This window comes from Oncorhynchus clarkii, chromosome 30 (genome assembly GCF_045791955.1).
Source record: "Oncorhynchus clarkii lewisi isolate Uvic-CL-2024 chromosome 30, UVic_Ocla_1.0, whole genome shotgun sequence".
NCBI classification, from domain to species: Eukaryota; Metazoa; Chordata; class Actinopteri; order Salmoniformes; family Salmonidae; genus Oncorhynchus; species Oncorhynchus clarkii.
In genome coordinates this window covers 4707687-4720901 of record NC_092176.1, presented here as the reverse complement: position 1 = coordinate 4720901, position 13215 = coordinate 4707687, and the positions used below count along the sequence as shown (strand labels likewise).

The 13215-nt window shown below is 39.9% G+C and overlaps 1 protein-coding gene across 3 annotated transcripts in view; it reads left to right on the top strand.

Moving 5' to 3' along the window:
- LOC139389851 (EGF-like repeat and discoidin I-like domain-containing protein 3) overlaps positions 1-13215 on the top strand; it is a 259123-nt gene that overhangs the window by 190365 nt on the left and 55543 nt on the right. For all 3 annotated transcript variants that reach the window (XM_071136827.1, XM_071136829.1, XM_071136828.1), the window contains 3 exons: positions 601-756; positions 2464-2608; positions 2841-3025. In XM_071136827.1, the coding sequence (XP_070992928.1) occupies positions 601-756; positions 2464-2608; positions 2841-3025 (486 nt within the window). The remainder of the gene's footprint in view (positions 1-600; positions 757-2463; positions 2609-2840; positions 3026-13215) is intronic.

Here is a 13215-nt window from a genome sequence, read left to right as displayed (position 1 = left end):
TATTTACTGTGTTCCATCTGACTGAGCAATCCACTGTCTCATCAGCCCAGGCAGGCTACTTATAAACTTGATCTCCACTATAAAAATCGAGACATTATCTCGACATTATCTCTCATTTCTTTTAGATGTGACTGTAAGTTAGGCATAGTTGGCTAGCTAGCAAGCAAGGGATAAGAACGTTGCCAGCCAGTATGACAATGGAACATTTAAAAAGCATGATTGGGTCGCATCCATAGATACAGAACAAAAAGACTGAACAACTGGGTCATGTCCATAGATACAAAAAGACTGAAAGACTGGGTCACATACCTAGCAACCCTATATTTGTGGAAGGATGAAATAGTAGTATGAATAAATTCATCAAAATAATGTTTTTAATGAAAATCTGTCAATCATTATTTGAATATGTTGGCAACCTGTTGTATAAAAATGATAATGCTGGCCCTCGACTTCATCTCAGGCTTAACAACACCTGTGCCAATATATTCTCCAAACATCGGCATCTCTGGCATTATCACTTAAATGAAACAATATAATATCCCGAACACACACACAAACAAGGTTTTTGATTGCTGTTTTTATTCCTTTTTTCCCCCACAGATTAACCTACAGAGGAGGATGCGGGTCACAGGACTAATTACCCAGGGTGCAAAGCGTATCGGCAGCCCAGAGTACGTCAAGTCTTACAAAGTGGCCTCCAGTGACGATGGCAAGACCTGGAGGACATACAAAGTCAAGGGCACAGATGAGGACATGGTGAGAAACACACACACACACACACACTATTTATCTTTGTTTTACACACACACCTGCACGCACGGACGCAGAAAATGGAGGCCACGCACCAAGTCTAGGGCAGAGTGGAGGACATGATGAGGTGGCTTTTTAATTAGCCAGCTCACACTGATAGTATCTTCCTGACACTTACCCCCCTCTTCTTTAATGACTTTTAGATTGATTTTGTATACTATTTGAAGCCTTGAAGTCTGTAAAGCATTTTTTATTCTCTGATTTGCTATTACTCTAAAACTCTAAAACTAATGAAGCATGCAGAGCATTGTGGTGGGAGACTGAACTCAAAATCCAGTTGTTAATTTTCTTCCCTGAGATCTTTGAGAGGTAGCTCTGACTGTAAGAGCATGCTAGCCAGAGCTTAGACTCAGTGATGCTCTGACCTGTAGGGACCACCCTTTTGAGTCCTGAATTCATCTAGAGACAGCTGCATTCCTAACAAACACACAAACATTCCTTCACCTCAGAGTCTAGTTGTCCTCGGATACGTCTTGATGGGAAAGCCCCAGGTTAATTTCGGAACGGGTCCAAATTTCAGTACGGGCCCAAAGCCCCAGGTTAATTTCGGAGTGGGTCTAAGTTTTTGGACCAGTTCCAAAATTGACCTGGGGCTTTCCCTTCCGGATGGATCTATGGACAACTAGACCCATTCCGTATATACCTGATCGGATCCAGACCGGGTCCGAATGAGCGAAGCAGCAGTAAAGTCAATTGTAAACTACTTTATAATCTGGAGCTGATAATGCGCGAGGGAGAGGAGGAAAAGAGAGGTGTGAGCGAGTGACACGGAACAGGGAGGAGGAAGGGAGAGATGAGAGAAGGCAACCAACCAAGACGACTCGTGCTACAGTAGATTAATAGCTGCCACAGCTGGGTTATCATCCAATATGATTACGTAGTAGGTGCCTGTCTTGACTGCATCAAACTGGGAGAAGCGAGTTAAGATAGCTAGCTTGCTAGGCTAATTGAGGCTGCATGCACATTTCTCATCCAGCAATTACAAACAACAACTCCATTCAGAATATAAAGTAGCAGTATACCTGTTGGCCCTTGGTCGTTGTAGCCTATAATTTTAGTTCCATCTTCCATTGATTAAGATATCTCCTAACTTTAGTCCCACATGGAGTCTCATTACTGTATCCTATTGCCGCTTTGTTGATTTAGGATTGGCCAACAACAACAAAAAGCTACACGCTCCACTCTCGTGAAAAGCAAAGGATAGCAGCATAAATGATACAATATATTTCTCTCTCTCTCGCTCTCTCTCTCTCTCTCTCTCTACTGCAGCAGCAGCTTTCTGATATGTATGGGTTCCTCGGACAAGTCAGTTAAAATTGCACATACTTGATATGTGTATTTTGAAATCTGGATCCATACTGGTGAATCCGTGACGACTTCTACCTCAGAGGGCTCTTTGAAACACTATATAAGTTCTTTCTGGGGTAGTTTTTTTAAAACAGTCTATACAGTATGGCCGTGTAATTGCTTATAAATACCCATCTTATTTTTCTTATAATTCTAGCTAATTGACCTTGAATGGCAGCAGTTTGTTGAGGGGCGAATAGACACTAGAGACACTGCGAGAGACTCTTACATTGATAGATAAACACATTTCTCCCCCCTTCTAATCCCCTTTTAACCCGTTGTCTCTCATATAATTTCCCTACTCAGATATTCCGTGGAAATGTGGAGAACAACGCTCCTTCTGCCAACTCCTTCACCCCTCCCATTGAAGCACAGTACGTGCGCATCTACCCCCAGGTCTGTAGGAGACACTGCACCCTGCGCATGGAGCTGCTCGGCTGTGAGCTCACAGGTGGGTCCCAGTTCTATAATGTCTTGACCGTAACCATTATGGGTTCAAACACAATCATGACTAGAGGTTCAAAGCTGTAGGTAGAAGTTGCCTTTCAGATCAGAATCTAGGAAGTTTCTGTATTACTCAATAATTACAATAGTGGGCACCATTGAGTATAATAAAATTGAGTATTTGAGGTTTTCTGCCTTTGTAAAAAGGACTGTGTCCAGTAACTCGTTTGTTTCTCCAGGCTGCTCTGAGCCCATGGGGATGAAGTCTGGCCACATCCAGGACTACCAGGTCACAGCGTCCAGCCTCTTTAGAACACTCAACATGGACATGTTCACCTGGGAGCCCGGCAAGGCCCGTCTTGACAAACAGGGCAAGGTCAATGCCTGGACGTCTGGACACAGTGACCAATCCCAGTGGCTACAGGTAGGAAGCTACTCCCCTTCTTCCCCTGTCTAAGGAAACATAGGAACATGAGTTTCTCCCCGGGCCACATTACCAGGAAAAACAGAGGACTGCAGTAATAGCCTAGTCACATGGTCATGAAAAACTCCTGGCCCAAATTAATAACTTATTTTTGGGGGGTAGAAACTTGCGACATACTGTATTATATTCAGTGCTTCTGATCCATAAAGGGATCAAATCAAATCCAATTTTATTTGTTGCATGCTTCATAAACAATGCAGAAAGGAAAAAATATAGAAATAGTATTAATAAAAACAACTCAAGGAATAAATACACAATGAGTAAGGGACAGATTGGGGGGGCGGGGGGGGGGGGGGTCCAAAAAATAGGAGGGTTATCAAACTTTTTTTTTTGCTTTGGGGAGGTTTTTTTTTTTTTTCTTGGGCACAGGGGAGGGTAGTGAGTTTTTTTTCCCCCCTCGTTTACATTCAACAGTTGCAGGTTTTACTATATAATTTCTTCCATTTTAGCTACATTTCCTAATCTGCTTGCATGAGCCTCTATATCAAGGTGTTTTGGTACTTCCCTTATGCACTACACTTCTCTGTGTGCTAACTTTTACTTTACCACAGGTCAGTATAGTCGATCAGTCTAACAGTCCAACCCGCCCTCTATCCACCGTTCATAGAGACAATAGTGATAGGTGGATCGTTTGTCCAGATCTGCAATAAGCTAACTAGCAATCATACAAACATTCAAGCTGCATACATTTTCAATAGGAATAGCTGATAGGCAGTGGAGGCCACATTCATCATTACGCATGAAAGAACAGTAAAGACATGAAACACAGCTCTATAAAGCTCTCCTATTGATGTTGTTTAGGGACACTAAAATGATCCTACCAAGACGAGCCTACAACACCACAATGCAATTGAATAATTAATTATTGTTTTCAAGCCAGCACAAAATTCTATTTTAGGCTGCAGTAAAAATGTAATTTGAATAACGGTGCAAAAGCCCTGTGATTTGAATGTTTTATTCAAAGGGTTTCTATCTCTCTGGGGTTAGGCCTTAGCATCTCTTCCTTTATATAGGCTATATATATAGGCTATATATAAAAAAAACTATATATTCGTTTTTATATGTATATATATTAATATCATACAGTGGACAACTAAGCCTATGCGTACAATGTCCTCATACATTGAGTGCTCAAATCTCTGACAGCTGAACCTTGAGGTAGACAATTATTGTTTTAGGAAAGTAGCCAAAAAATATATAAAAAGTAGGCTATAAAGTTTTACATATGTTACACGTTGAAATCCAAAGAATAGTGTTTTTTTTTTCAGTTGTTTTCAGTTGTTATAGGCTGTTATAGGCTGTTCATTTGGCCAATATCCCAAATTTATTGATGGTGCTGGCTAAGCCAGGTCGGATCTGAAGGCATATGGATGTCTAGTGAATTACTCAAATGTCTGGTAAATTTAAATCTTCATGGTCCCGTTGTCTGGCACCAAATTTCCCTGAAGATAACTAAAATGCACATTCACATGATAATCTGTCGCCAATTTGATGGAAACCTAACTATAGACTCTCCTAAAGACTCTGGCAAGTGTGCTAGCCCAGTTTCATTTTGATTATGCCTGCACATCATGGTTCACCAGCAGCGTCAAACATCCAAATAATAAGCTACAGACCAGCCAAACAAGCTTGTAAGATTTGTACTCCCCCCTCATGCTCATCTGGAGGTTTTTTTATATTTGTTTATGTATATCTGAGGTGTGTTTGTATCTCTGCAATTGTATACAGCAGCAGTCAAAAGTTTGGACACACCTACTCTACATTGTAGAATAATAGTGAATAGATCAAAACTACAGTATGAATTAACACATATGGAATCATGTAGTAACCAAAAAAAAGCGTTAAACAATTCCAAATGTAATTATTCACAGTAACCACCCTTTGCCTAGATAACAGCTGTGCACACTCTTGGCATTCTCTCAACCAGCTTCATGAGGAATGTTTTTCCAACAGTCTTGAAGGAGTTCCCACATATGCTGAGCACTTGTTGTCTGCTTTTCCTTCACTCTGCGGTCCAACCGAGCTTGGGTGATTGTGGAGGCCACGTCATCTGATGCAGCACTCCAGCACTCTCCTTGGTCAAATAGCCCATACACAGCCTGGAGATGTGTTTTGGGTCATTGTCCTGTTGAAAAACAAATGATAGTCCCACTAAGTGTAAACCAGATGGGATGGCATATTGCTGCAAAATGGTGTGGTAGCCAAGCTGGTTAAATGTGCCTTGAATTCTAAATAAATCAGAGACAGTGTCACCAGAAAAGCACCCTCACAGCATCACACCTCCTCCTCCATGCTTCATGCTGGGAACCACACATGCGGAGATCATCCATTCACCTAGTCTGCGTCTCACAAAAACACGGCGGCTGCATCTCAGAAAGACACTAATTTTGGACTCATCAGACCAAAGGACAGATTTCTACCGGCTAATTTAAATTGATTGTGTTTCTTGGCCCAAGCAAGTCTCTTCTTATTATTGGTGTCCTTTAGTAGTGGTTTCTTTGCAACAATTCGACCATGAAGGCCTGATTCATGCAGTCTCCTCTGAATGGTTGATGTTGAGATGGGACCATCTTCGTAAATGTTCACGATGGTGGAAAAACCGCATCATATCAAGCACCTTAAACCAATCTCGCAACCTGAAGCTAAAGACAGGCAGAAAGTAGTTGACTTATGGAATACATAAGAACAAACAGATTTGGTGGCATTTGCGTTGTTCTGAATTCAATAACCTAAAATGTACACTTAGGAGTCTGGACTATACACTACTGAAGAGAATCGTATGGCTTTCAAATAATCTCGTCCGCAGACTTCCTCTTTCAATGCGTACCCATGCAGTGATGTTCCACTCAGGGCCTGTTCAATCTGACATAGAGCAAGACTTAGCTTAAGCCATTTTCTCATGTGAAACGCAGGAGAAAAGCTCAATTTTTTTGACTGAAAAGAGGTGTTAAGGCAGCTGTGTGAGAACATCTTCACTGTTGAATTGTCCGTTTGGAAAATGTAACCATTATGGCCACACCATTAAAACTAATCAGGTGCATTACAAAGAATGGCATTGATGGTTATGTCATTTTCACCCCAGACATGAAGGACACAATACACCTATAATTGGAGCAGGAGACATTTTTACTGTAGTTTTCTGTGATTTATCTCTCGAGGTTTCTTGTCACTCGTAGTGTTCACAGGACTAGGTCTAAAGTAAGTCTAAGACATATACTAAGGCAGACCAACCGGAAATTACTTTTTCCATTTCATTCTACAAGGGGTCACAATCTCACTACACAGCAGCTCCATAAGTTCACTACAAAAATGCTGTTTCAACTATTCAAAGAGTTCAAACTCAGGCCTCCCCAGAAAATACTTTTACTTCAAATATATTTTACTTCAAACATGTTTCCTTAATTTCAACAAGCTCACAACACATCAATAATTTCAAACGTGTTTTAGTGCAGCTGTTTAGTTGAAGTATCAAGTTGCATAATCATACACTGAACATCTGGAGAGGATGTCATTAACAGGTCAACCACAGGACACAGGACAAACTCATCAATCACTTCTGACAGAAACTGTCTACTATATTTTTTCTCATGTGTTACAAAACACCAAAAAGTTTAATGACATTTGGCGATTGTAATATTTATCACACGGAGGAGTTTAGTGCCAAGCCTTTGATACTGGGCAAGCCTACAAGGTAGGAAGTAAGGCTGTCCCCATTTTGGTTGACCGAGAGATGTCTGTTCTTTCCACAAAATCAAATTTTAAAACGTGTATATTTCCATATGCCTATAAAAACACCATACAGTATGTGTTTTAATAAGATAACTGTATATGCACTGAGCATGTCTGATACTTTAAGCACACTGTTTGATGAAATAATTAAGAACAAAATTACTCAAGCCCGACTGTGTAAAAAAAAAAAGACAGCGAGTGCCTGCACGCACGTTCTCTCTCTCTCCTCCCTGCTGCAGCGACCAGGGACCATACCATAGCAACAGTGTTTATCATGATGTCCGTGGCGCTGAAGCTGCAACAGAATCACAGCCATGTTTTGATTCTTTCTTGTTTTCTCTCTCACTGAAAAGTTATTTTACCGAGATCCCTCATTTGTTAAGGAAAAACATTCCTTATTCCCCCAACCCTTGCTCTCTTTAAGTGACACATGTATGGATCACATGCACGTGACCAATAGGGCCTGACCTATAGCATTTCATCATCACATCAAAAAATTTATAACAAACTCCAACACCGTTACACATGTGACAGCATAATGGATGCGGAGGATGTGAAAAATGTATTTGAAATGGGGGAATGTTTGCTGGTTGCTCAGGAGGAAAAGGGGAAGTCCAATATGGAATACATTTGACTTAGTTGTTGAAGCTTACAATATAAAAACACATTTGACCGTTTGGAACAGTGTAAACAACATTATATAAATGATAAGTCTACCATAGAGTCTGTTATAAATCAACAACAAAAATGTAAAGCCTTTATTTTTTTATTTTTTTTGAGGGAGGATCAGCTTAATATTGCGGAAAGAATGTTGCTTCTAATGTAATTGTCTGCATCATTTCCAATCCCCATGTTTTTTTGGTAAATATATATAACCATACACGCATGTATACAAATACACATGTATACATACCTACATAGACATACCTACTTTTTTATAGAATACACCTTTATTATTATTCCCCGCAAACCCTACAGCCGATCCCCCAATTGGAGTAAACTAATAAACACTTCTGCTTTTACCTTCAATTTATACATCTTATACACATTTTACAGACAGTCTACTTTACAATAGTTCTCTCTTGTTTGTTCTTAGTCCTTCCTCTATTTCTGATGTCCATCCAGTTTGATTTCTATTTGTAACTATGCTATTTCACAGAAGTTCCGAATCTATAAACATTTTACAGATACCGTATGCTTTACAGTGTTTACCTTGTTATTAGTCCCACCCTTCAGCTCCATTCAACCCCTCCAATCTATCTCTCAACATGATCCATTTCGGATTTCTATTTGCCATATATTTTTCAACTGTGCTGTGATGCTTCACAAAATAATTTAACCTTCCTATTCTCATAGATTCTACAGATAAATAAAAAATAAACAGTTTTGTTAAAATAATTATTATATTATTGATTGATTGACTATGGCTTTTCAAATCACCCAGTATTGCTATCTGTAGCATTAGTTCTAGGCAAATGTTGCAATTCTTCAGCCTTCCTGGACCTGTGACCAAAAATGAGCTACATATGGACAATACCAAATTAAATGATATAATAACTCTGCCTCCTCACAGCAACGCCTTTATTACTGCAAAGACTAAAAACAGTCACATCAGGCCCAATTATATTAATTATCTACTTAATTGATAAATTCACCTCTGAAGGTGAAATGTGTCCTTACATTCTGAAATCTTGCTCTGGTTTAACATCCAAAGGGTCCCAGAGATAACATGTGTTGTTATCTCTGTGTTGTTTTGCTAGATAAAATCCTTTTTCATATCGTAAAAAGGTCCATATAGCATGCACGATCGATTTTGTATTTCCACTCGTTTAATTTGCAAAGAAAGGAATCTGTGAAAATCTCACCCTAAACATTGTTTCAGCGAGTCAAATCACATTCGTAGCTATTCCTTAGAGATCTTAGAAGGTAACAAGACTTCACTATTTCATTAGGGGTGTAGTATATCCTATAGGACACCATATTTGGTCAGAGAGCGAACCCTTCATGGCATGCCGATGACACGGGCGGTCTTCACTTGAACGACTCTAACTTTGTCAAAGAAGCACCATTCGGGGTCAAACGAAGCTAGCAAGATAGCCAATGAGCTGGGCTTTACGGTAGTATCCGGAAACCCTGTATCTGTCACAAAATGTAGCTACTAACCTTGTACAACAGCATGCCTTTCACTTTTGGACAACAATTATAAGAATATTAGTTATGAAGATATGAAATCTGGTTGTTTTGCAAATGTTGAACTTATAATATGGCTACTAATACTGGAAAGCTAAATCAAAATCCAAGTATACAGATTTGACAATATTCTTGCAGAAAAATGTCATATGAATGCAAATGTATCCTTCACTATTTAACAAATGCTACCTGGGTGACTTCACACTAAATGTCATGTAGTTTGCTCATACATCAAGTTATCCATCTGAACCTTTGCACATAGTGTCCACAACATGGCAGCAGTGTATCGGAATTACAACCAGAGCAGTGGCTAGAACTGGGACAATTCTGTTGCATTTCAAAGATGGTGGTACTAAATAATTGTTGTTTTTTCTTCTAAAGGATCTATTGTGTTATATTCTCCTACATTCAATTCACATTTCCACAAACTTCAAAGCGTTTCCTTTCGATTGGTACCAATAATATTCATATCCTTGCTCCAGGGCTTGAGCTTCAGGCAGTTTGATTTGGGTATGTCATTTTAGATGAAAATTGAAAAAAAGAGGGCTATCCCTAAGAAGTTCAGTTTTATTGGTTCTTTATTAGAACAACAGTTTTCAGCTGTGCTAACGTAATTGCAAAAGGGTTTTCTAATGATCAATTAGCCTTTGAAATGATAAACTTGGATTAGTTAACACAACGTGCCATTGGAACACAGGAGTGATGGTTGCTGATAATGGGCCTCTGTACGCCCATGTAGATGTTCCATTAAAAATCCGCCCTTTCCAGCTACAAAAGTTATTTACAAGTATACCAATGTCTACACTGTATTTCTGATCAATTTGATGTTATTTTAAATGGACAAAATGTGCTTTTCTTTCAAAAACAAGGGTATTTCTAAGTGACCCCAAACTTTTGAATGGTAGTGTATAGACATATCCTATGTGTTTTAATCAAATCAACTATATGCACTGAGCATGTCTGATGCTTTAAGTGCACTGACCCCAAACTTTTGAACAGTAGTGTACATGTAGGTAGAGTTATTAAAGTGACTATGCATAGATGACAACAACAGAGTAGCAGAAGTGTAATTGGCGGGAGGGGGGAGGCAATGCAAATAGTCTGGGTAGCGTTTTGATTAGATGTTCAGGAGTCTTATGGCTTGGGGGTAGAAGCTGTTTACAAGCCTCTTGGACCTAGACTTGGCGCTCCGGTACCACTTGCCATGCGGTAGCAAAGGGGCCTTCTTCTGACACTGCCTGGTATAGAGGTCCTGGATGGCAGGAAGCTTTGCCCCAGTGATGTACTGGGCCGTACGCACTACCGTCTGTAGTGCCTTGCGTTCGGCGGCCGAGCAGTTTCCATACCAGGAAGTGATGCTACCAGTGCTCTTGATTGCGCAGCTTTAGAAACTTTTGAGGATCTGAGGACCCATGACAAATTTTTTCAGTCTCCAGAGGGGAATAGGTTTTGTCGTGCCCTCGTCTCCTCACTATGATGCTGCTTCCGCCACATTGTTCTCAACATCAATATGCTTGTTAATAACTTTACTATTATGCACATAGAAACATGTTCTAGGAAAAGGCACCAATTCAATGCTGCACTGAAGAATATGTTTCAGAACAGCAACAGCTATTCAATGCGGGAAAAAGCACATTTGTTATAAAATAATATTATTTCATTAGTTCTACCCAGGGTGAAAATGTATTGGAACTTTAAATATTTTCCCTGGTTTTCCAGAAGTCCTGGTTGGAGGATCCCGGATGTCCTGCTCATTCAATCCTGATTCCGGCAATCTTGCCACTGAGATTTTGGAAAATAAATTGAATTTATTGACAGATCCTGGAATTTGGCAACAAACAACGCTTGTTGCTCGTTCTTCTTACATAATACAACCATATACAGTGCCTTGCGAAAGTATTCGGCCTCCTTGAACTTTGCGACCTTTTGCCACATTTCAGGCTTCAAACATAAAGATATAAAACTGTATTTTTTTGTGAAGAATCAACAACAAGTGGGACACAATCATGAAGTGGAACGACATTTATTGGATATTTCAAACTTTTTTAACAAATCAAAAACTGAAAAATTGGGCGTGCAAAATTATTCAGCCCCCTTAAGTTAATACTTTGTAGCGCCACCTTTTGCTGCGATTACAGCTGTAAGTCGCTTGGGGTATGTCTCTATCAGTTTTGCACATCGAGAGACTGACATTTTTTCCCATTCCTCCTTGCAAAACAGCTCGAGCTCAGTGAGGTTGGATGGAGAGCATTTGTGAACAGCAGTTTTCAGTTCTTTCCACAGATTCTCGATTGGATTCAGGTCTGGACTTTGACTTGGCCATTCTAACACCTGGATATGTTTATTTTTGAACCATTCCATTGTAGATTTTGCTTTATGTTTTGGATCATTGTCTTGTTGGAAGACAAATCTCCGTCCCAGTCTCAGGTCTTTTGCAGACTCCATCAGGTTTTCTTCCAGAATGGTCCTGTATTTGGCTCCATCCATCTTCCCATCAATTTTAACCATCTTCCCTGTCCCTGCTGAAGAAAAACAGGCCCAAACCATGATGCTGCCACCACCATGTTTGACAGTGGGGATGGTGTGTTCAGGGTGATGAGCTGTGTTGCTTTTACGCCAAACATAACGTTTTGCATTGTTGCCAAAAAGTTAAATTTTGGTTTCATCTGACCAGAGCACCTTCTTCCACATGTTTGGTGTGTCTCCCAGGTGGCTTGTGGCAAACTTTAAACGACACTTTTTATGGATTTCTTTAAGAAATGGCTTTCTTCTTGCCACTCTTCCATAAAGGCCAGATTTGTGCAATATACGACTGATTGTTGTCCTATGGACAGAGTCTCCCACCTCAGCTGTAGACCTCTGCAGTTCATCCAGAGTGATCATGGGCCTCTTGGCTGCATCTCTGATCAGTCTTCTCCTTGTATGAGCTGAAAGTTTAGAGGGACGGCCAGGTCTTGGTAGATTTGCAGTGGTCTGATACTCCTTCCATTTCAATATTATCGCTTGCACAATGCTCCTTGGGATGTTTAAAGCTTGGGTAATCTTTTTGTATCCAAATCTGGCTTTAAACTTCTTCACAACAGTATCTCGGACCTGCCTGGTGTGTTCCTTGTTCTTCATGATGCTCTCTGCGCTTTTAACGGACCTCTGAGACTATCACTGTGCAGGTGCATTTATACGGAGACTTGATTACACACAGGTGGATTGTATTTATCATCATTAGTCATTTAGGTCAACATTGGATCATTCAGAGATCCTCACTGAACTTCTGGAGAGAGTTTGCTGCACTGAAAGTAAAGGGGCTGAATAATTTTGCACGCCCAATTTTTCAGTTTTTGATTTGTTAAAAAAGTTTGAAATATCCAATAAATGTCGTTCCACTTCATGATTGTGTCCCACTTGTTGTTGATTCTTCACAAAAAAATACAGTTTTATATCTTTATGTTTTAAGCCTGAAATGTGGCAAAAGGTTGCAAAGTTCAAGGGGGCCGAATACTTTCGCAAGGCACTGTACAATTTCAGTAGCACATGTCTTAGAGGGATGGCCTGTCCTATCCCTGTGGCCTCAGCAATGGATTAGTCCACTGAGACAGTCACAAATCAGATGGGTGTCCTGTGCACCATAAAAAAATGTAAATATTTGAGAATGATCAACTAAAGAAATCTCAGCTGACCAAAATGGGATCGGACCTAGTAGGCAGGGATGAATTTTCTGTTTGATGAGATTGCCATGGTCTATTATTGAGATGTTGAACAAACAAGCCATTTTATTTTAATGCCTGAAGTCGGCATGCTTTGTTACTAGGTTGTTTGGTGCATTGGCACAGTAACATGTTGGCGGAAAATACTTTGAATATATTTTCACGAGGGTCATCTATACATTGGGTACCAGTACCGAGTCGATGTGCAGCGGTATGAGGTAATTGAGGTTGATACAGTTGAAGTCAGAAGTTTACATACACCTAAGCCAAATACAGTGGGCAAAAAAAGATTTAGTCAGCCACCAATTGTGCATGTTCTCCCACTTAAAAAGATGAGAGGCCTGTAATTTTCATCATATGTACACTTCAACTATGACAGAGAAAATGAGAAAAAAAATCCAGAAAATCACATTGTAGGATTTCTTATGAATTTATTTGCAAATTATGGTGGAAAATAAGTATTTGGTCAATAACAAAAGTTTATCTTAATAGTTTGTTATAAACCCTTTG